General features: G+C 40.7%; 1 protein-coding gene across 5 annotated transcripts; it reads right to left on the bottom strand.

Annotated features, from left to right (window-relative positions):
* Positions 1–1356: 1356 nt before the first annotated feature.
* AP3M2 (adaptor related protein complex 3 subunit mu 2) lies at positions 1357–18496 on the bottom strand. Of its 5 annotated transcripts, none has more exons than XM_032413480.1 (9): positions 18439–18496; positions 16411–16753; positions 13220–13391; positions 9099–9236; positions 6983–7068; positions 6420–6553; positions 4860–5067; positions 4439–4583; positions 1357–3291 (listed from the first exon to the last, which is right to left on the bottom strand). In XM_032413480.1, exons 2-9 carry the CDS (start codon positions 16681–16683, stop codon positions 3191–3193), a joined length of 1257 nt encoding a protein of 418 aa, XP_032269371.1. In that variant the 5' UTR covers positions 16684–16753; positions 18439–18496; the 3' UTR covers positions 1357–3190. The 5 variants fall into 5 exon arrangements, with proteins under 5 accessions (XP_032269371.1, XP_032269374.1, XP_032269372.1 ...); XM_032413483.1 differs by having other exon boundaries at positions 18465–18483; XM_032413481.1 differs by having other exon boundaries at positions 18417–18469.
* Positions 18497–23041: the final 4545 nt, after the last annotated feature.

Below are 23041 nucleotides of genomic sequence, written 5' to 3' on the forward strand. Positions count from 1 at the left end.
AGGTTTTATTTGAGATAGAAGTGTCCCTCAGCCATTTTAGACAAACACTGCTCGAGGACAATAGGCAGGACTCCCAGCGAGCACATCTCTGGCAGGAATTCAGTGGGTTTCGCCCCATCCCCTTTGCATGACAAGCCTTTCTTCAGAGACCCGGATGAATGAAATGAACTGAAGCAGCAAGGCCTCCTAGGATGGAAACGCCAAGTGACAGGCCCCAACATTCCTCTGGGTGAGGTCCCGGCAACCACAGACTGGATGAAGACACAAGAGGCCGTGGACCGAGCTGCAAGGCAGAGTCCCGGCCCCACAGATTCCTTTGAATTACATTGAAATACATTCAAAGAACAACACATCATTATCCGGTGTGGGTTAGGACATTTAGGATAAAATGTCTGGAACTAGGCAGGCCAGGGAAAGGGTTATAAGGGGGAAATGAAATAGTTCCTTCTCCCCAGCTGGTTAATAAAGCAAATAGACGCTAACAGATCTGAAGGACAAAGATTCTTAGGTAGCTGTGCAATACATTTTAGTGGGTAAAGACTTAGAGGAACTCAGATGATGGAAACTGCTATCCTCCTAGAGCTCCGATCTGAAGTCTGGTTATCAAAAAGAATGTCATAAATTTTTGGTTTCACATTTAACTTCAAAAGCCAAAAACTCACCCAATCCCCAGTACTCGGAATCTTGGGGGAAAGTTTAAGAGTTTCAAATTCAATTCTTTTAAAATTCTAACAATTAAAAAAAATTAATCTCATTGCTAGCCCTGAGTCACCACCTACTGGCCACAGAGGAAAGTACACGTATTATAAAACGCACCTGGTCACACCACAGCGCAACCAGAACAGCCAGAGCGCGGGAAGACATGTTAACGACCAAGACAGGTAGGATGGAGTATTCATAAATACCAAACACTAGTTCGTAAACAGAAAAAGCCCTAACGTCTTTTCATGGCCACGAGGGATTTACCAAAGGATATCAGTACGGATATGGGGTAACAACCAGTGTCCATACTTTTTTTTACAAAGACTGCCCATGACTTATCTTCCATTTCACACCCAAACTGACAAACCTAAGATCAAGAGCGTGGGGAAAGCACCAGAATAGCCATTGGCAGCTTTAATGGCTGGTCTTTAATGGGGAAAAATGACTGATCTTCACCTTTGTTCTTACAACCTTAAAAATGACATTAATGCCAACATCCCCTATTTCCAGAGGTAACGAGAATCATACCATACCTATGGCGTTAGGTCTACTGGTTGAAAAGACAAAAGTAGTAAGATCCTCCCGAACTGATTTATTTCTTAGTGCTTCTACCAAGGCCTGCCTGGCATAACACTACTGTTAGTCCCAGTAACAAGACACTTAGGACACAGATGACTGGTAAAACTCAAACTTTATTACGATTTAAACACAGGAGATACTTCCACACATATTAAACACGTATGGAATCGAACAGCTCAACCAAGACGGCCTGCACTTCTTATGCTGACACCCTGCTGGGTGGTCGCCGCGATGCTCCACTGGGCTCCAGAGGTCTGCTACGAGGGTGATACATTACTTCACATGCTAAGGCCTGGAGGTCCCATACCCTAGATACTTGATTTCTCCTCAAGTTCTTCCCTTGAAATTAGGATGAACTGTCTGGGAGGAAATATCACAGCTGGATTTACAAACCTAAAAATATCCAGGGACCAAGACTGGTTGTTTTCCTATGACCTAGGAAACCTTAAAATCCTTCAGAGCCCTCAGAAGAAGTAATTCCGAGTATTCTGGAATCATAGGCAGGGCTGTTCCCCTACCCTGCCAGGTATGTATGCAGGGCATAGTCATTCAGGACAAATTCTGGAGTGATGGGAGTATGAAACACACCTGTTTGTATACTGCACAATTTATCCCAGAGGAAAACCACAAAGAAACATTACTCTGCAGCAAAAACAAGTCCAGGAAGTACGGAGATAAAACTAGCAAAACAAAATTGCTGAAGGATTTGGAAACAGGGCTTTAGAGAAAAATTGTAGGGTTTGGAGAGGTCTTCATTTTTCTCCATGCATTAAGCAGAGCACAGTATCACTCCTTAAGCTACAACAAAAATTTTAAAACCTGTCTTCTATATAAATTTTTAAAGACTCCAGCACTAGTCCAGCACTGACAAGTGTAAATAAGGAGTCACTGGGTTACAGCTGTGATGCACTTCATGAGGAAGGAGTTGGTCATCTACACTCCAACATGGTGACACACAAAATCTGGCTGCCCTGGGGTTATGGGATTGGCTTTTCTGAAATTGTCCTTGGGTAACAGGAAAAAGCCTGGTGAATTCTGCAATGCAAAGTGAGTAAACTGTTTTGGGTTAGAAAAGGGGCATTTTAGGCAGCCTCCGCCAGGAAGAGGGCAAGTCACCTTCTCACAGAAGATGACAGACCAAGTGCTAAAGGCAAACAGTAGTTAGTATCTGAAAACTGGTCGGATATCGTCATAGTCTTCAAGGGAAAATCTGATTCTACTGGGGTTTTCCATGTCATCAGTGGACTCAAATTTAAGAAGTTTCCAGTTCACTTCTAGAAGTACTGATGATTTTATATAGATAGATAGATAGATATCAAAGCAGAGGGATCAGAAAGAAACCAACTCCACTCTTTTCTTTCCAACCCTCCTTCATGTGGGGCTTGACTACTTTTCCTGCCCCTTTCACTTGAGCCTGTGTCCTCATACTTCTTCAATACTGTTTCCTTTCTTCTCCCTCATAGATCAGATCCTTAACTGGCCTTTCTGTGACTAACATTCATACTCTTCCAAGCTTTCTTTCCTTCTTTCTAATCTTTCTACCTTAAAAAACAAAAAGAAGTTGTTCGTTGGCTTAGATCATTAAAGCCAAGCAAGTAACAAATGCTAGTCTTTTTCTATGGTAGCCACGTTAAGAATAGTCAAATATGGCATCAAGTGTCTCTACCCTCCGTCACACATCTCTTCTCGCAGAACTGAGTTGGTGCTGATTGTGTTTCAGTTCTGTCCAGTTCTCCCTGGCGACCTTCTCTCCCTTGATTAGCTCCATGGCACTGAAGGCTAAGGAAAAAAGGGAGCAGGTGGGTCCAGAAGGGGATACTGACCTAGGAGACAGGCTGGTATTTTTTACTTTTAGACAAGTAAGAAATGAAAAAGCGTTCATGACTATTCTTTTTGCAAAACTCTCCCTTCAGGTTCGAACTTGGAACTTTCCAGCTTTGGTCATGTATTTTATGCCCTTAAAGGGTTTGTACTTTTCTCCATACATATCCAGACGATTCACCTTGAGTCCTGGAAGGAAGGAAGATAGGCATTATTCAAAAAGGAGCATGTAGCATGTATGTTTAAATCCATTTTAATTCAGGGGGATCAGTGGGATAGAGACAGTTGTAACAATGAACCAGAAAAATAATAATTGTCCCTTATTTATTTCACTTTTCTAAAGCTCACAGGTTTTTGACTCTTGGTCATACACCGATAATAAAAACTGCTCCAACATAAAGCTATCCTACTGGAAGACCTGTCTGTAAAGTGGCAAGGGCAGAAAGTTACATGCAGACTGATCTGAGGATAAGGAAAGAATAAGACCCTTCTATGTTTTTCTCAAGTTATTGGATGGAATACATGAATAAATAATAAAATTAATGAATAATGAAATAAAATATAACTTAATGATGAATGCTTCCTAAGTATTCTCACTGTACTAATAAACAAAACACATTTTATACTGTATAAGGCTTTAAAATTTGTGAAGTGTTTTAAGATGAAAGAGTTTATAATTGAAGTGAACATTAACCACTTAAATTAGACAAGTTCTGTTGATAAAGAAAAATAGGAACTTTATATAAAGCTGAAGTCATCTCTTATCTACCTTATAGAGTTGTTCTAAGGATTAAATAATAACATAGATGGAAAGAGCTTAAAACAGTGCCTGGCACATAGTAAATGCCTGGTAGGCAGTAACTATCATCATCACCAGCCTGAGACAGGTGCAGACCTCAGCGGGCTGACGTGGGTTCCACATGGTAATAAAAGCAAATATGAAAGTCCTTCTGAATCTGGGGGAAAGGAGGGGAAATTATTCTTCTCAGTTACCAGCTGAGAACGCAGAAGGCTTCCCATCCTGAAAACCTTGGGACCCCAAACTGACAACCCCAGTATGACTCAACACCTACTTGCCAACACTCCATCTACCCACACTATTTCCTTCTCAACTGTGTCTTATATATTGGCAGTCAAATCACTTCAGCCAACTTCAAAGTAAGGATGATGAACTTTCCCCAGAAATGCTAGAGAAGATTTTACTCAAGATTACCTATCAGGTAATGAAACCAAACTCCATAAATAGGGAGCCAGCAGAAGGCATTCTGAGACCTATGTCCTACTGGAGAGAGCCACTTCTGTTCTCATGAAGCCACCTAAGTCGTGAGTCACTCACCAGAAATGGCCAGCTGCTGGATCTTAAACTGCAGATTAATTGTGGGGTTCTCATCTGGCTTGGAAGCTCCAGCCTGAAGACTCATGGTCCCCTTCAAACTTGGTAGCTTTTGGGGATTTATTTTTCCTACATCCCACGACAGCATCTTTAAAGAAAAAGAAAGAAGTTACAGTGAAACCCTTCATCTGAGGTGGTTGAGCTCTAACCTCAGGGCATCTGTTCACAGTATTACAAGCTGCCTCTAAAGTGGTTTTCAATAGAGAAAACTATTTGTCCCCATAAATTATCTCAAGGAGAAAAAGGATGTCCCTTTGATTAAGCTTCCCTTTCCACAAGGTGTAACGTCTATGCGGAGAGCTCCTGCAGAAATACTTCTATTTAATATCAGCAATTTGAAACCTCCTGCTTATTCTCCTCCTACCTTGGTAACTGGGTCAAATGTATGTGTCCCCTGAGATGGAGTGAGGCTCATATTCAGGACCCCTTTGGGCATCTGGCTGGTGACAATCACTCCCTCTATGGTCTTCCCCATAGTCTGCTTCGGTCCCACTGTTATTTCAAAGCGTCCAAGTGAACTACTGTCCCGGAAACTGATGCTATGTTTGACATACACTGGAATTGCCACCAGACTGGAAAAGAGAGACAAAAAACCCATTTCATTACTATACTGGAAAAATGGCAACATTTTCTTCTTTTATACTTTTTTTTTTTTTGCCCCATTGACAGCTTTTCCTTCCTTACCTACTTCTTTACTCCTTATATTAAAAAAAAAAAAAAAAGGCACAGGAAAAAAACCCAGTAATCTTTAATTTTTTTCTTTTTGTAAAGCTAAGACGCTGTCTAGTTAGTGAACTAAATAACTCTTCCAATGACTCTGAATAATATTAACAAAAACCAAAGGGTATACTAAGCCTACTATGAGAAAGGCATTAGAGATAAAAATTAGGAGTCACCATATCTCTGTGTTTTACTTTATGACGTGTGACCGATAATTATTTGCATTTGGGAGAGTACTATTCATACCTCATGGACCTTTTATAATATCTTGGGAGTGCTTTTACCAGACTTCCTCTGATCCTCATGAAATCTGATGAGGTACGTATGGTAGGTTGTCATGATAGGACAGAACAGGAAATAGAGAAATCACAGAGTAATACCAAAGCAATAATAGTGCTTAATATCTATTAAACACTCCTGTATGCCAGTACTATGCTAGATGTTCTTTCTCCATTATCTTGTTTAATCCTCCCAATAAGTATGAAGTAGGTACTGCTCCCGTCCTGATTTTATAAATAATGATGTCCTTTTACTTCACTAAGATTAAGTAACTTGCCCAAGGTCATATATCATAAGTACTGAAGATGGGGTTTAAATGTAGGCAGTCTGAGCCCAGAGCCTTTGCTCTCAGGCACGCAAATATTTTCCTAAGTTATTTATTCCAAACCCCACAGGGAAGTATTGGTGGATCTGAGGTGTCATGGCTCTCTTCGGTCTGTATTCCTTCTACTACACACCTTATACTAAGGGCTTCTCAAGTCCTTTGAAGAGATATTAAAGAGAATGTTCAAGACCAAAAATGACTGCCTTTTATGATTTTTCATAGCATAGTTTAATGCTTTTTTGGGTCACGGGGATTGAATACAGGTGTACTCGGATTCCAATTTGAGGAAAAAAGTGTTCTTGTTTAGAGATACAGTAACAAAAACAGCAGCAGCAAACTTAATGAGCACCAGCTTTGTGTTAAACACTATTTAGACTGTTTTATTTAATCTTCAAACAAGGCCCATTTTTTTGTTTTCCGCTTACAGATAAGAAAACAGACACAGAAAGGTTAAACAACTCACCTGAGGTTACCCGATTAGTAAGTACAGAAACTGGAATGTGAACGCAGGTAACTCTAGAGCCTGAGTCCTTAATCACTACGGATACTGTTTCCACATATACACATATGATTCTATTCTTAATTATAAGGGCTGCTTACTTCTGTGCACTGACATGGTAAGAGAGCAGGCGAAAGTTTCCATCAGGAGGGATGAAGGAGAGGATACGCTCAGATTCCCAGCGCTTGAAACGAACACAAGGATGGAAGCTGACATCATCCAACAACCTGGGATTCTGTAGTCACCAGGCAAGGAAAAGCAATTAGTAGGAATTAAACACCCATATTGCTTTTGGGAAACTCATTCAGATGCTGTCTTTATTTAAACGTGCGCGCACACGCGCACACCCACACACACAAATTCTGTATCTACTTACAGAAAATTCAAGCCTGATACAAGCTTTGTGGCTGTCCTTAATTATTTTTTCTTTCTTTTTTTTTTTAAGTAGGCTCCACACCCAGCGTGGAACCCAGTGTGGGGCTTAAACTCAGACCCTGAGATCAAGACCTCAGCTGAGATCGAGAGTCGGACGCTTAACTGATTACCCACCCAGGCACCCCTGTCCTTAATTATTTCTTACTGTTCCATTCCATTCTCACCACTGTCTTTCCAGAGGCAATTAATTTGCCATCCCGAGATCTGAACCTGTGGTTTAGGATTTTACCATGAAGGAAAGTGTAAGGTCTGGCATTCCAGTCAGCTTGACGCAGGCATCAATGACCCCCTGGATCTCGGCAGTAATTGTGGAACCTGAGATAGGAACAAGACCAAAAAGACAGTAAGAGGTTATTCAACACTTCTGTCTTTCCCAACCAACTTATTTCCTCCCTACCACCTTAATCTTCTCTTTTCTTCCCCAACTTTTGTCTTCTCCCTCCCTCCCTTCCTTCTGTCCATCTATTGAATTCATCTACCCAATGCATTGGTCCATCCTTCTAAACATTTATCAACTGCATATCAAATATGAGACATATGATGAAGCAATGGGAATAAAAGATTAATGAGACAGTTATTAGCTTAAAGAAGTTTTCCATCTAGTACCAGGATCAAACAGGGTACCATCGTAACCAATGGTTCAGAAAACTTCACAGCAGAAACTGCTCTCCCTACGGTCACCAATGAATCAAATGGACACTTTTCATCTTTATCCTATAGAAGTTCTCTGTAGCATGTCATTGTCGACCACTTCTCCCTTTGTAAAACCTTCCTTTCTCCTAACTTCACCTAGTTTTCTATTTTTCTAGCTCCACTTCCTCAGTGCTTTCTGTGTTTCCCTTTCTTTGCACAGCTTTGAAATGCCCATGCTTTTTCACAATTCTGAACTTCTCTTTCCTTTCACTCAACACCGTCTCCTTGAGCTTCTCCCACAGGCTGCCTTTTCACTGTGTTGACTGTTTTTTTTGTGCAGAAACTTTTTTAGTTTGATGCAATCCTAACTGTCTATTTCTGCTTTTGGTGTCATATCCAAAAAAGCCATTATCCAGACCAGTGTCAAGAAGCATTTTCCCTGTGTCTTCTTCTAGCAGTTTTATGATTTCACATTTTACATTTAAGTCTTTAATCCATTTTGAGTTTTGTTTTTTGTATTTTTTTGGTGTGAGATAAGAGTCCAATTTTATTCTTCCACATGTGGATACTGTTTCCCCAGCATCATTTAATGAAGAGACTATCCTTTCCCCATGGTATAATCTTGGTTCTCTTGTCAAAGATCAGTTGACTGTAAATGCGTGGTTTTATTTCTGAACTCTCTATTCTGTTTCATTGGCCTATGTGTCTGTTTTTATGCCAGTATAATAGTTTTGATTACTGTAGCTTTGTAATATATTTTGAAATCAGAAAGTATGAAGTCTCCAGCTTTGTTGTTCTTGCTCAAGATTGCTTTGGCTATTTGGGGTCTTTTGTGGTTCCATATGAATTTTAGCATTGTTTTTTCTATTTCTGTAAAGAGTGCCACTGGGATTTTGATGGGGATTACACTGAATCTATAGATTGCTTTGGGTAATATGGACTTTTTAAAAAATTAAAAATTTTTTTTATTTTTGTTTAAAAGGGAGGGAGAAGGAGGGGCAGAGGGAGAGAGAGAGAGAATCTTTTTTTTAAAAGATTTATTTATTTGAGAGCGAGCATGAGCACGGGGGGGGAGAGGGGCAAAAGGAGAGGGAGAAGCAGACTCCCTGCTGAGGAGGGAGCCTGACGTGGGGCTCGATCCCAGGACCCTGAGATCATGACCTGAGCTGAAGGCAGACGCTTAATCGACTGAACCACTCAGGTGCCTCTGAACATTTTAGTAATATTAATTCTTCCACTCCATGAACACAGGATGGCTTTCCATTTATTTGTGTCTTCTTTAATTTCCTTCATCAGTGTTTTATAATTTTCTGAGTATGAGTTTGGTTAAGTTTATTCCTAACTATTTTATTCTTTTTGGTGCTTTTGTAAATGGGACTGTTTTCTTAATTTTCTTTTAGCATAGTTCATTGTTTGTATTTAGAAATGCTACTGTTTTTTATGTTGATTGTATACCTTGCAACTTTACAGAATTTGTTTATTAGTTCTAACAGTTTTCTGTTGAGTCTTTAGGGGCCCCTACAAATATGATCATGTCATCTGCATCATAATATTTAAGTCTATTCCCACTACCTAGCACAGTGCTTGACACAAAGTAGGCACGAAATTAAAATGAATAATCTTGAATGGGGGATAATTCTGATACTAGCAAGCACTGTATGAAGGAGACTCTTTCTACTTTCTAGTTCTGAAAACAGATTAAAAGCACCTACCTGATTTATCAATGATAGCATCAATCTCTTCGATCACATCAAAATAGGCCTCATTGTTGGTGTACTTCACCCCAGTTCTTCGCCAGGGCACCACTGACAGCTGTCCAGTAGGAAGCTGGTCACCCACATTGGTGCTTCCTAGATAATGAATATGACTGTAATTCCAATTGGATAATTAGATGTAACCAATTATCTAATAATCATAGAACACTTCCCTAGAAGTTTCTATGTTCCTATTATTCATGCACTCAGTTGGAGAATTAAAAAAAAAAAAAGATAAGAGTTGTTTCAACTTCTGCCTGGGTAACGTAGTCTATTCTAAAAACTTGTTGCCATCTGGTCTGCTTCTTTGAGCAGAATAAAGGTTAAAAAGTTACCTGAGAAACAGATATCATATTTTGGTTTTGAAAGAAACTTGAACTTGTCTCTCAAATTTCACAATAGCTTGTAGCTTAAATAATGTACTGGCTTTCAGCAGGGATGGTGATTTACATATTAATATAAAATTTTCATGGGTAAAAACAATATTCTAGTTCAAGGTAGGTTCTTAAGTACATTTATGCTAGTTATTAAAATGCACACATTTTACTACTACTAATACTGAATCTTAGGAAAAGAATACAAATTAGGTCTTTCCCTGTCTATAAGAGTTGTAAATCAATTCCGTTTCCCCCCCCGACAAGAATCAAAAATATTTTTTAATCCAAAAGTTCTATGCTGTAATTCTGAAATATTATAACTAATTTAAATTCTATTTCCTTCTTTTGTAACCTGGATGTTTTTAATCTAAAGAAAGAAACATTAAACACACACATATATTCAGCATGTTTGCAAAACAGTTCAGCTTTTCAAAAATGACTCTCAGGTACCTTTTTCTAGATTTAAGAGAGATTCAGAAAAATGACTCCATAGTATTCATAAATGATTCAGGCACTAACAAAGAGTTTAAGAGTTAAATGAACCCAGAATATTGAAAAACCCAACCAATGTGTTTTCTTAAAAAGAGGCACCACATATTAAAACATGTTATCAAGCTATAATAATTAAAGCAGTTTGATAAGGCAGGAAGCCTAAAAACAAAGAATCCACAGTGGCTTAGTACATGACAAAAATATTTTAAAACAGGGAAAATGGTTATTTAACAAATGGCGCTAGGAAAGCTGGTAGACAATTTTGGAGAAATAAACATGGAGCCTTACTTTACATTGTATACCAAGATAATTTCCAAATGGATTAAAGAATTAAGTACAAAATGAAACCATAAAAGAACTAGAAAAAAATACACTTTTTAAAAAAGAAGACCTTCCCTTCTCTGAGATCAAAAAGACATTCCCCTATGTTTTCTTATTATAAGGTTTGTATTTAACTCTTTGACCTTGCTAGAATTTATTTTGTGTACAGAATGGGTAGAGGGACTTCATTTTGTTCTTATCAAAGCTGACTGTCCTAATACAATATGTTACCCTGGCCCCCTGGCCCACTGATTTGATATATGATCTATGTATATCAAATTCCTACAAAAGCAAGGGTCTGTTTCTGAACTTTCTTTTTCTTTTCTTTTTTTTTTTTTAAGATTTTACTTATTTATTTGACAGAGGGGGGAGAAAGCACAGCAGAGGGAGAGGGAGAAGCAGACTCCCGATGCTGAGCAGGGAGCCCAATGTGGGACTCTGTCCCAGGACCCTGGAATCATGACCTGAGCCGAAGGCAGACGCTTAACCAACTAAGCCACCCAGGCGCCCTGTTTCTGAACTTTCTACCTTATCTCAATCATCTATTTGTCTATTACTGGGCCAATACTACGTTTTAAAAATTATATATATGATGTATCTTGTATCTATCCAATGGGACACATTTTCTCTCCTGTTCTCGATCTTTTTAAAAAATATTTACTTTTGGGGCGTCTGGGTCAGTTAAGCATCTGCCTTCAGCTCAGGTCATGATCTCAGGGTCCTGGGATCGAGCCCCATATCAGGCTCTCTGCTCAGTGGGGAGCCTGCTTCTTGCACTCCCTCTGCTGCTCCCCTTGCTTGTGCTCGCTGTCAAATGAATAAATAAAATCTTTAAAAAAAATGAAATAAAATAAAAAATATATACTTATTTTCAAAACTGTCTTGGCTTTTAGAGCTTATCTATGAGTTTTTGTCTCCTGTACCATATGAACTTAATATAGCTTGATATTTGACAAGACAAATCTGTCCAACGGCTTTGTAATTCTTTTTCAAAATATTCCCAGGTATTCTTGCATATTCATACTTCTTAAAAATTATCTTTCAATCAGTTTGTCAAATGCCGTGCAACCCTTGTTTATATATTAAGCAAGAGCCAAAATGCCATGCAAACCCTTGTTTATATATTAAGCAAGAGCCAAAATATAAAAGCTGAATGAAGCAGAATGATTAATATGATTAAATCAGAATTAAATGCGGCTAAACACACTGTAAACAATGCTAAATGACAAGTGTCACATAGACTGTGAGAAAATATCTGTAACAGGATCAAAAATATACAGAACTACAAACTACCATGTATATTTCCAGTATTTCCAACATACATGATAGTTTAATGTCCTTAAATAAAAGGAATTCTTTTTCCTTTTTTTTTTTTTTTTTTTAAGTAGGCTCCACATCCAGCATGGAGCCCAACTTGGAACTTGAACTCACAACCCTGAGATCAAGACCTGAGCTGAGATCAAGAGTCAGACGCTTAACCGACTAAGCCACCCAAGTGTCCCGAAAGGAATTCTTTTAAATTAGTATGAAAAAAGAAACACATTTCAACAACAAAAGAAAAACTGGGCAAAGGACACACAACTAGGTAATTCACAATAGAGGAAGAATAGTCAATGAATACTCGAAGGGTTTTAACTTCCTTACTAATAAAAAATGAGGATATACATAAGATAAGACTAAACTGGGGCGCCTGGGTGGCTCATTAAGCGTCTGCCTTTGGCTCAGGTCATGATCCCAGGGTCCTAGGATCAAGCCCTGCACTGGGCTCCCTGCTCAGTAGGAAGCCTGCTTCTCCCTCTCCAGCTCCTCCTGCTTGTGTGCTCGCTCGCGCTCTCTCGCGCTCTCTGTCAAATAAGTAAGTAAAATCTTTAAAAAAAAAAAAAAAGATATGACTAAACTATTAAATTGCCAAAGTTTTGAAAAAATTAATAATTATAGTAGGGTTGGCTAGGATGCATAGAAACTGCTACTGAAAGTATAAATTTTCTGAAGGGCAATTTGGCACAATGCATTAAAGTCCTTAAAATGAGCACGCCCTTTGATCTAGTACTTCCATTGCTAGTACTGAAAACAAATCATCCTACATGTACACAAAGATTTAAGTATAAGAATGTTAATTCCTTGTTATTTAAAAGAACAAAAAATCAGAAACATCAAAAACACGGACTGAATAAATAACTTAAGGTCTATTCCATATGGAAGAAAATTATAAAGTCACTAAAAATCATGTAGAAGAAAATGTATCATAAGGGGATAATGTTCACAAAATATTGATGAAAGTTATAAAAAAATATACAAGAGTTGTTTTTTCAAAATTCTATGCATCTATTCATTATTCATCTGTCTAGAAAAGACAAAAAGTATGTCAAAACTGTGGCAGGATTAAGAGTTATTTTTGGGACGCCTGGGTGGCTCTGTCAGTTAAGTGTCTGCCTTCCGCTTGGGTGGTGATCCCAAGGTCCCAGGATCGAGCCCCGCATCGGGCTCCCTGCTCAGCGGGGAGCCTGCTTCTCCCTCTGCCTGCCCCTTCCCCCTGCTTGTGTCCCCTTTCTCGCTGACAAATAAGTAAAATCTTTTTTTAAAAAAAGTTATTTTCAAGTTCTTTGTGCTTTTCTGTATCTCTGACATTCCTATAATAATCAAGTGTTTCTTCTGTAATCAGAAAAAACCCCTCTTTTTAAAGGAGCACACTTTATTCTGTCATTGAAATCAGGGTATTTTCTACATAACAAAGACATATTTCAGGTCATAATTAAAGACTATAATGAGCAAAATTAAAGCACCTGGACATCTGAGAGCCCCAAAGACAAGCACTCAAAACAATGCACAACGAGGGAGGAAGCCACACCCAGGACAGCAGCTCTCTGTGGGTTTCCCCCTTCTCCATACCTGTTATGGTGTTGACGACCGTTCGAAGGATAGTGGGAGGCTTTATCAGTTCTTTGAGGATGTTTGACTCGGTAGCCAATGGAAACCCATTGTCAAGCATCTCTTCTAGTACCTCATAAACCACAACCACATTGTCTTTGATCACAGGCTCTGAACAGACTCCAAAATAATCCTGATGAAAACACAATATATATAATGTATATCATTCAGAGACTGTAATAAAGAGAATCTTCCTAGGGAATAAGGATCTAGGCCTGTCCATGTGTTTACACAGTGCTTCTGGGATATTCTTCTACAATAAGGGAATGAAGCATAACCACAGTTCTCTTAAGCGGAGGCAGAAAGAACACTGGACTGGCTTATAGTACCAGTGTCATTACTAACTTCTTTTATAAATTAAGAGAAAGTTATTTAACTTTTTTGGGTTAGTTTCTTCAACTAGACAAAACTGAATCTAGACTATCATACGTGCTTAGGAACAAGAATTTGAAAGAACTGTGCAACATAATAATACTTGATATGACACAGATTGGACCCAAAAATCTTTTTAACTCTTTCTGTTGTGCTATTCCTTAACATTCATGCAGCAAATACGAACTGAGAGGGAAATAAAATGAAATGAGGGAGATGAACTAGCGCACCAGAAAATCCCTTTGGATCATCTTTACACTAAGATGCTAGGATTCTAAGGCTTTGTCCTTTTACTAATAAAGACTGAGATACTAAATGATGCACGTTGTGGAAAAAATACTGGATCCCAAATCAGAAGACCTGGGTGGTAACCTTATTGTTACTTACTAGAAAAGTCATGCTAATTCGGGTTTTGATTTTTCTTTTAATAGTATAATTAGGATAATACCACTGGATGCACAGGGATGTTTTAAGAACTAAGCATGACTGATTAAATGATAGTATGTGTGAAAGTGCTTTGTAAACAAAAAGTACTTTATAAAATGTGATGCATGATGATTAAAAGAAAGAAATGCTTGTAGTCATTTGATATGCCCCTTCTAGCAACGTCAGTCACATCTTTTCCAGGACCTCTGAGATGGTCATACAACCCTCGTTGAATTCATCCACTGAAGGGAAATTCACCCTTTTGAGAAAGCCCATTCTATTCATGGAAAGCTCTGATTATTAGAAAGTTCTTTCTTTTGCTAGACTGAAATTTGCTTCCTAGATCTGCCTTACAGAACAAATTTACATAACAGCCCCGCAGTTATCTGAAGACAGCTGCAAGCTTTCACTTCCATTTTTTTTCTCCCACCCAAACTGTTTGATCCTTCCACTGTTCATGCTGTGGTATGGTTTCTAGATTGTTCCACAACCTTGCCATTTCTTTGAATATGCTCTAGTTTCCCAATATGCTCCTAAAATCATGACATCCATAACTGAACAGACTACAGCTGTGATCTAAATTACATCAGATAATGGCAAATATCAGAGACATTCCAATATCCAAGAACACTTAAGAGTCAGGAATGTGTTTCTAAAACAAGATTTCTTCTTTAAAAACAAGGATTTAAGGGGGGAAAAAAGTAACACATTTCCTTCCCAAGAGTGCTTTTCTTTTGAAAAATAAATAAGACACCTCACGAGATTTTATAAATCAGACATAATGTGAACTGAGTCACTGGAAAGAATGTAAGTATGACAAATTGCTATAGCAAAAGCATTTGCAATTCTACAGCTGGAACTCTTCCATCATATTCCAGTACTAAAAAAATAATGCAGCCAGAGAGAAGACATTAAAATCAGGGTATGTCCATTTGCTTTTAACAAATCCTTCAAAAATGACAAGCTCTGAAGTCCCAGACTTCCAAACTAGTTACTTGACTGTTATCCCAAATTCCTTTGTGGTTTCCACTAGATTAAGCAACCTTTCTCACTTCCTGTCTTGTAATAAATTACATAATATTGCTATGGGGGTATGAAGCAAATGCTGGGTTTCACCAATGGGACTGCTAATCTTAGAATGGGGTAAAGTATCATATGTGGAAATCACAATAAGGCCCAACAAGAGTAGTTTGAGGTCATAATACCGGGTTCTTCTACTTCTAGTTCCTCCACATACTGGGATTTATAATTCCCAAGTTTTTACTGTGGGAAGCAACTGGTATGCCACATGAGAACTGGAAACCCAGAATCGTGCTACCAGCAAGTATTGGTGGGAAAAAAATTATGAAATATATGCTGTTCTAGACATGTGATACAGACATGACTGCAAATGAAAGGGCTCTTTGACTTGTTTTTTAATTTCATCGTCATATCGGAGTCATTCTCTTCTCTAATTCCACAATTTCTGTATTCATATGACCAATTCCAGACTTCACATGACACAGAAGTTAAACCAAAGGGCCCTTGCTTCTCACTTACTGTCTGAGTTATGCAAATAACTGTAAGTTAGAATTTGAGCAATTCTTTTAGGGGGAAGGATCCCACTGTTTGAATTCAGAGTCTGGGCAGCCTAAAATCCTCTGCTATAAATGGTGCTGACATTCTGGTATAACTTACTTATACTTCCCCTATACCCTGCTCCCCCAAGATCTTCAAATCTATTCCTGAAAGAAAAACTCAAAGTGAAAACCGTGTCTTGTAAAATGTGTCACTTAAATTCTTTACAAGAACAGAAGATTTTCCAATCTTGTTTGCAACAAGAGTTCATCACTGACACGCTGTGGTAAGCACCCCAAACCCAAGATGAAGTTTGGGTTCACAAATTACTCCTGCCAAGGAGAGTGAAACAAGCATTACTTAGCTTTCTCCTAACTTTTGAAAATATACGTATCTTTACACACTCATCACTTTTTGAGGCAACTCAAAGCAACGCAGCTGACAATGGCTAGCATCAAGTCCACTAAAACAAAACAAAACAAAAACCCAAAACTAAATTCCTCTGATTTATGAACAAAAAGTAGGGCAATTCCAATTTCCAGAACTAAAATGACTGTATACAATCATACCAAGTAGAGTGGCTTTCTTATGCAACAGGTTCAAAGGTATTCAATTTGTCATTTCAGATGCAGCCAATTCAATAAACAGAAACAAGAATCTTATCAGATGGGAGAGGAAGTGAGCAATGTCAGTTTTGATTTTTTAAAAAGTTCCTTAATTAAAGCTGAATACAATGGGAAACGAACCATAAAGACACTTTATAATTTACATGTACGAGCCTCCTCACATTCACGCACCTGAAATGTGTCCACTACTCGGTGAAGGAACTCAATAACAAATAGAGGTGGGACCTCTGTCTGGATCACAGCCACAAAAAAGATCTTGTGACGGTAAACACTTAAGAGATAGTGGTGAGGGGTAGGGATAACTGGAGGTACATTTTCTGCCTCAGTCGCTCTCTCTTGCGCCTCAAAAAAGTAATCACAAACAGAACGGCTGACCACACTTTTCCAATGTTTTTCCAGGAAAATATCTCCTGAGGAGTTGATCAAGAAGAGGCTATGAATCATGGTGGAGATTGTCAGTGAGAGAGGAAAGTCTTCTTTGGTCTGAAAGCCTCAGAACTGCCAATTTTCAACCCTAAAAATAAAAGAAGGCATGGTCAATTCCACTCAATCAAAACACTGTACCCATCCTTCAAGAGCAGACTCAAGTCCTCCTCTACTGTAAGAATCTGAAGTATCCCTCCCTAGAATTCCTAAGGATAATTATCAGCCATCCTGTTTGCCAATCATCTACTGCCCGGTTATCCTTACTATTGCCTTAATTATAACCATTTAAAATTCTACTTAATTTTTGGATGTCTGTTTTCTCAACTGGACTGGAAGCTCCTTGAGAAAAAAGTCCAGGCCTTACAGTTTGTTGTTGCCTCATTGCAGTGCTCCCCACACAGATGAGAGTTTCAAAAGAATATTGATGAGTTTCATGTATTTAGCCACAACTCACACATACATAAGAAATGCTTACGGTTGTCCAGTCTCATATGGCAGCCATTAGCTAAATGCCGTCATTAAGCACTTGAAATGTGTCTGGGCTGAACTGAGATGTGCTGTAAGTATAAGTACACACCAGACTTTGAAGGTCTTGTATTAAAAATGGAATTTTAGATACCAATAATTTAATAGATTAATTAATATTAACTTAATATTGATATTTTGATATATCAGGTTAAATAAAATATACTAAAATTAATTTAACCTTGTTTGTTTTTGTTTAAAGATTTTATTTATTTATTTGACAGAGAGAGAAAGAGCACAAGCGGGGGAGCCGCAGGCAGTGGGAGAAGCAGGCTCCCTGCTAAGCAAGGAGCCCTATGTGGGACTCAATCTCAGGACCCTGGTATCATGACCTGAGCTGAAGGCAGATGCTTAACCCACTGAGCCATCCAGGCGCCCCTAATTTAACCTTTTTAAAAAATATGGTTACTAGAAAACCATAAAATTACATATCTGGTTCGCTTTATATATCTATTGGACAGTGCTGGTCCACGGACGGAAAGCCATCACTGTGGTCTTCATTCAGTCAGTCAGACCCCATTCTCTGAGTACTTGTTATGAACAAGGTTCTGCATTGACTGCCCTAAAAAAATCTCTCTGGGGGATACCCAAGGTCTCTCAGGCGGTAGCATCTCTACGGTGCCTGTCCCCAGGATGTGGCGCCCGCGCTGGACCCCAGCTGTGGGGAATGACCCCATTCCACGAGCTGGCTGCGAACTGGCCCAGGTGGTCAAACCGCAAAGGCCTGTCGTACCAAGTGCCCCAGGGCAAGCTTAATCCCTCTGTCCGCGGACGAGGCAGCTGGAGGGAGGGGAAGAGGTGGGTAACCAGGCTGGGGAGGAGGAGAGGCGGCTGCTAAAGTGGGTTATTTTTGCGCTGGTCCCAGCCCAGCTGCCTGCGAGCAAAAGATGATGGAGGCCATTTAGGGCGGGGGTGGTCGGGGGGAGGGGGCATTTAAGGTGTGCGCAGGTTCAAGCGATGAAAAAGGTCGCCAGACTGCACACGTGCGTTGCCGTGGCAACAGTGTCCCCTCCTCCCTCAACCAGCAGGACGGAGCGGGCCACCTCCCCAGCCCGGTACTCGGTCCCTCAGCTCTCGCCGCCGCATCCTGTATCTCGCAGGGTCAATCCCACGGCAACCCCTAACTCTGAACCTGCCCCGCGCGCCCGGCCCGGCCCCTCGCGCGTCCCAGTCCCCAACCCCCAGACCCCAGCCGGGTGCGTGCACGCGCGGCCCCCAACCTGTACCCGGGTCGCCAGCCCTCCTCACCCAGCCTCGCTCCTCGCAGCACCCACCGTTCCGACGCGCAGACAGACCCCGCCCCCCGGCCGTCCCCCGCACGCGCGCCGGCGGCCGCTCACCTGCTGATTGGCTGGCCCGTGGGCCTCACGCCAGCACCGCCCACGACCGAGATCTTAAAGCCTCTGATTGGACGTCAGTGATCCGCTTCTCCCCCTCTGATTGATCGCTGTCGCCAGTCACATTCTTCTCGGCTTTGAGTCCCCAATTGGCCCTTGTTGAGGCTTCGGTAATCTCCAATTGGTGCAGTTCTGTGGCTCCGAGCCCTGATTGGCTGTCGTGAACAATCTGAGGGCCGCCTGGCCCTTAGTCATCCAGTCACAAAGGGGTGGCTGCTGCTGCCACCTGCGTAACCCTGGAATGTACCTCGAGGGGGATGCTAAAAAGTGTGATTTCCAGGGCACGATTTGTCAAATAGCATATCATGGGTAACAAATCTTGAGCAGTAATAACTACTTTCCATTAGATAAATGCATTTAAAAAGAGACACACTGCCTTTTCATTGATGTGCATCGGGGAAAGTAAAGGTGATTGGCTGTTTAGCGTCTTATCGAGAGCTCTGGACTTGGATTCAGGAGGCCTCTTCCAGCCCCAGCTAGACCACCACCTGCTTGACCTTGGACACAGCACTTAACCTTTCAGAATCTCAGTTCCCAGATCTGAAAATGAGGTAGTTGGGCAGGTCTCTCTGCAAATTGCATTGGAGTTCTAATGACTTTTATAATACATTTTAAGTGATTCAAATCATTGTGATCCAGAGAGTCATGAAGTAGAAGTCAGACAAGGTTCACCTTTAGTTAAACTATAAGATGAGGTATGGGAAGGTGCCTGGCACATCACATGTGTTCGATAAAATGGCAAACTGGTGTTAATGGTATTAATGCTGATCTAGACCACAAGGCTGTCACCCTGCTCGGGCTTTAGTTTTCACTTCGGTGAAAGGAAGCATGAGTGGCAACTCCTCCATAAGGAAGGCCATGATAAACATATATTAAAGGTGGTATGGATTGTCCTTTGACATACTTGCTAAGGACAGATAGTTGACTAATTTTTAAATAAGCAAAAGAGAAAGTCCAAAACTAAAATGGCTGAATGATGTGGCATCATATAAGCTTAGGGGCTCTGGTGCCAGACTGCCTGCATTTTAATCCTAATCCAACACTTGCCAGCTCTGTGACCTTGAGAAAGTACCTTAACTTCCCTAAATTTCAAGTTCCTCCGTTCTCAAATAAGGGCACTAAGAGTACCGACTGCACAGAGTTGTGAGCATTGAGTTAGAAAAGTGTTAGCGATTGTCATTACCTAAGAAGCAGCACAAGGTGCAATCGCACATGGTTACTAAGCAATGTGTGTCAAAGGTGCAGAAATGCAATCGCTGCTGTGGCCCTTTCTCATTCGTTGCATTAATGTTTACTGAGAGCCTCCTATGTATCAAGCCCTGTGCGGGGTGCTGGGGATGCTGCAATGACTACCATCACAGGCATAGTGTCTGTTGTCACAGATGCTAGCTGAGAAGACAAATGAGAAGCAAGTAATTACAAAGCAGTGTGATGAGCAAGGAGCACATGGGGGGGAGGGCAAGGTTTGCTGGTGGAGGGGGCTGACCTAGAGTCAGGGAAGTCCTAAACTGAAACCTGAGAGATGAACGTAGATTCCTCAAATAAAAGGGTAGAAGGACAAAGAGAAGATTACATGTGGAAAGCTCTAAAGATGAGAGAATTAAGTATAGCTGAGTTAGAATTGGAGAAAGAGTGCAGGGGGACTAGAGTAGGAAGATATATGGGAGCCAGGTGGTTGTGAACTTAATAATTGTTTGTATATATTGCTTATAAAATGATATATAGTAATATATACTGTAATTATAGTTACATAATTATAATGTATAATAACAATTATATATACAGAGCATATATATATATATACACATATACACATAAAAACACTGTGTGGCATGCACTGTCCCTTTATTCCATAGATATTTAGTGAGTCCTACTATGTACCATCACTGTTCTGGTGTTTGGATGCACATAACCAGTGAACATAAAACAAAAATCCGTGCTCTAGTGGAGCTTACATTCTAGTGGAGAAGACAAACAATAATCAATAAATACAATAAGTAAAGTATATAGTATGTTAGAGGGTGATAAGTGCAGTGGAAAAAAAACAGAAGGGAGATCAGGAGTGTCATAGAACTGGAGGAAAAGTTATAGTTTTTAAAAGGGTAGTGAGAGTATGTCTCATTGAGAAAAGACATTTGAGCAAAGACTTGAAGGAGAAGGAGTTAGCTATAGGGATATCTGGGGGAAGAGCATTCCAGTAAAGGGAATAGGCAGCGTAAAGGCCTTAAGACCAGAGCATGCTTGAGGAGTCCCAGGAAGAGTAAGGATTCTACTGGAGTAGAATGAGCAAGAGGTAAAGTAGGAGATGAGGTTACAAAATGGAGGCTGGGGACTTGACTACATAGGATCTTAAAATCTGTCGTAAAGATTTTGGCTTGTAGTGGTTGTGAAATGGGAAGCCAAAGGAGGCTCTGAGAAAGGAGCCAAATCATCTGACTTATCAATCTGCTGGCCTGAGAAGAGACTGTGGACAGGCCAGGGTGGAAGGAGACCAGTCAGGAGGTTGCTGAGTAATCTAGGTGAGAGATGATGGGGCTTGGTCCAGGTGTAGGCACAGATGTTGGAATGAGGAGTCAGATTCTGTCTACAGCTTGAAAGAGGAGCCAGCTGGATTTCCAGGTCAATGGGATGTGAGGAATGAGAACAAGAGAAAAGTGAAGGGCAACTGAGCCTGAGCATCTGGAAAGACAGTTCCAGAAACTGAGATTAAAAGGACTTTCCGCAGAGGAAGTTTGAATGAAAAAAATTAGGAGTTCAACCTTGGACATATTAAATTTAATATAGCTATTAGCCATCAAGTGGCCATGTTGAGAAGGCAGCTGAATATATATGAGTCCAGGCTTTAGGAGACAGGTCTGAGCTGGAGATGCACATTTGGGAGTTATCAGGATATGGATATTAAAGCCATGAGTCCAGCTGAGATGACTAAGGGAATGAGCATGGAGAAAAGGACCAGAGTCCAGGGGTACTCCAAATTTAAAGGTTCACAGAGGAGAGGAAGATCCAGATTTATATAGTATTCCCAACTACCCTAAAATGAACTACTGTTATGATCCCCTTTTGATAGATGAGAAAACTGCAGTGAGTGCTTAGGTAACCCGCCAAAGGTCCAGTAAGTAGGTAAGTAACACAGCTGGAGTTCACGCACACAGCAAGATCTAAGCGGTCTGGTCTGGCACAGACTGCACGCCTCCTGCCTCTCTCAGAAGCCCGGGGCAGGAGACCCAGTGAAGAAATGTTAAGCAGGAGAGTGAAATGCTTTCAGATTTAAATTTCAGAGACCAGGCATGGGGAATGGATTGAAGAAGGCCAAGCTTGGGGGTAGGGAGATCATTTAGACTACTGCAGTAATCCACATGAGAGATGCTAGTGACCTCAACCAGCATGGGGGATTGGAGAAGTTAGTGGACAAATTCCAGAGGTGTTTGTTTGGAGGTAGAATGAAGGGGATTAATTAGAAAGTGAGTAGTAAGGAAGAATTAGGAATCCAGGATTATTCGTAGGTTTCTGATTTGGGCAGCTGTATGAATGGAAGTGTCATTTGTTGAGTTGAGGATCACTGGAAGAGAACCACATTGAGGGGAGGGAGAGGCGGCTGAATTTATTCATAGCAATGCCAAGGGTCATGTCCAAAATCAACACTCAAATATTTTTTGAATTTAATCAAACATCATAGAATTTGGGAGCTCATGGGGTATCTTGTCATGGTATTAAGAGGGGCCACAGGAAACCACTGACAAATGGCAAGTCCATTTTATGCATAAAAATCTCTGGGAAAAGATTTTCTAAACCTGCCACTGACAAACCATCCTAGTGTTTAACAGTTCTCACTGCTGAGAAGTTTTTTTCTTTAAGATTTTACTCATTTATTTGAGAGAGAGAGAGAGCACGAGTGGGGGGTGAGGGCAGAGGGAGAGGGAGAAGCAGACCCCTGGCTGAACAAGGACCCCACCGAGAGGCTCAGTGCGGGGCTCGGTGCTGGGCTCCATCCCAGGGCCCAGAGATCATGACCTGAGTTGAAGGCGGACCCTTAACCAACGGAGCCACCCAGGCACCCCTGAGAAGTTTTTCTACTGTGAGAAGCCACTCTCAGCCCTCAGGGTTCCCTGAAAATTATTTAAGTATCATTATTATTAATATTTTGGTCTGAGACAAGAGAGGCCTTGCTCACTGAGAGACATTTTTAAGGGCTCCGCAGTGGGGCCGCAAAACCCCTCTCTAGCTTTGACACTTCTTCCCCCTACCCATGAATGCTCCCCTTGCATCAAACCTCACTACTGGTCATGCATGGAAGAAACAGAATGCCTTCTCTCCATGTCTCTGTTCTCACTGATCCCTCTTCTTGGCATGTATTTGTCTCTTACTCATCCTATTTGTGGAAATTCTCTCCAGCCCTCAAGACCCAGCCATATGTTTTCTCCTCCACGAAGTCTGTCCCAAGCTGGATGCCCCCA

Source organism: Phoca vitulina, unplaced genomic scaffold, assembly GCF_004348235.1.
Source record: "Phoca vitulina isolate PV1807 unplaced genomic scaffold, GSC_HSeal_1.0 scaffold15, whole genome shotgun sequence".
Classification (NCBI taxonomy): Eukaryota; Metazoa; Chordata; class Mammalia; order Carnivora; family Phocidae; genus Phoca; species Phoca vitulina.

Bases quoted from the DNA above. Each gene is read 5' to 3' on its own strand.
- AP3M2 (XM_032413480.1), bottom strand. From the start codon at position 16,683: ATGATTCATAGCCTCTTCTTGATCAACTCCTCAGGAGATATTTTCCTG. The intron at 13,392-16,410 runs GTGCGTGAATGT...TGTTTTCATCAG, and splicing joins GAGTAGTGGACACATTTCAG to GATTATTTTGGAGTCTGTTC. The intron at 6,554-6,982 runs GTAAAATCCTAA...TGGTGACTACAG, and splicing joins ACCTTACACTTTCCTTCATG to AATCCCAGGTTGTTGGATGA.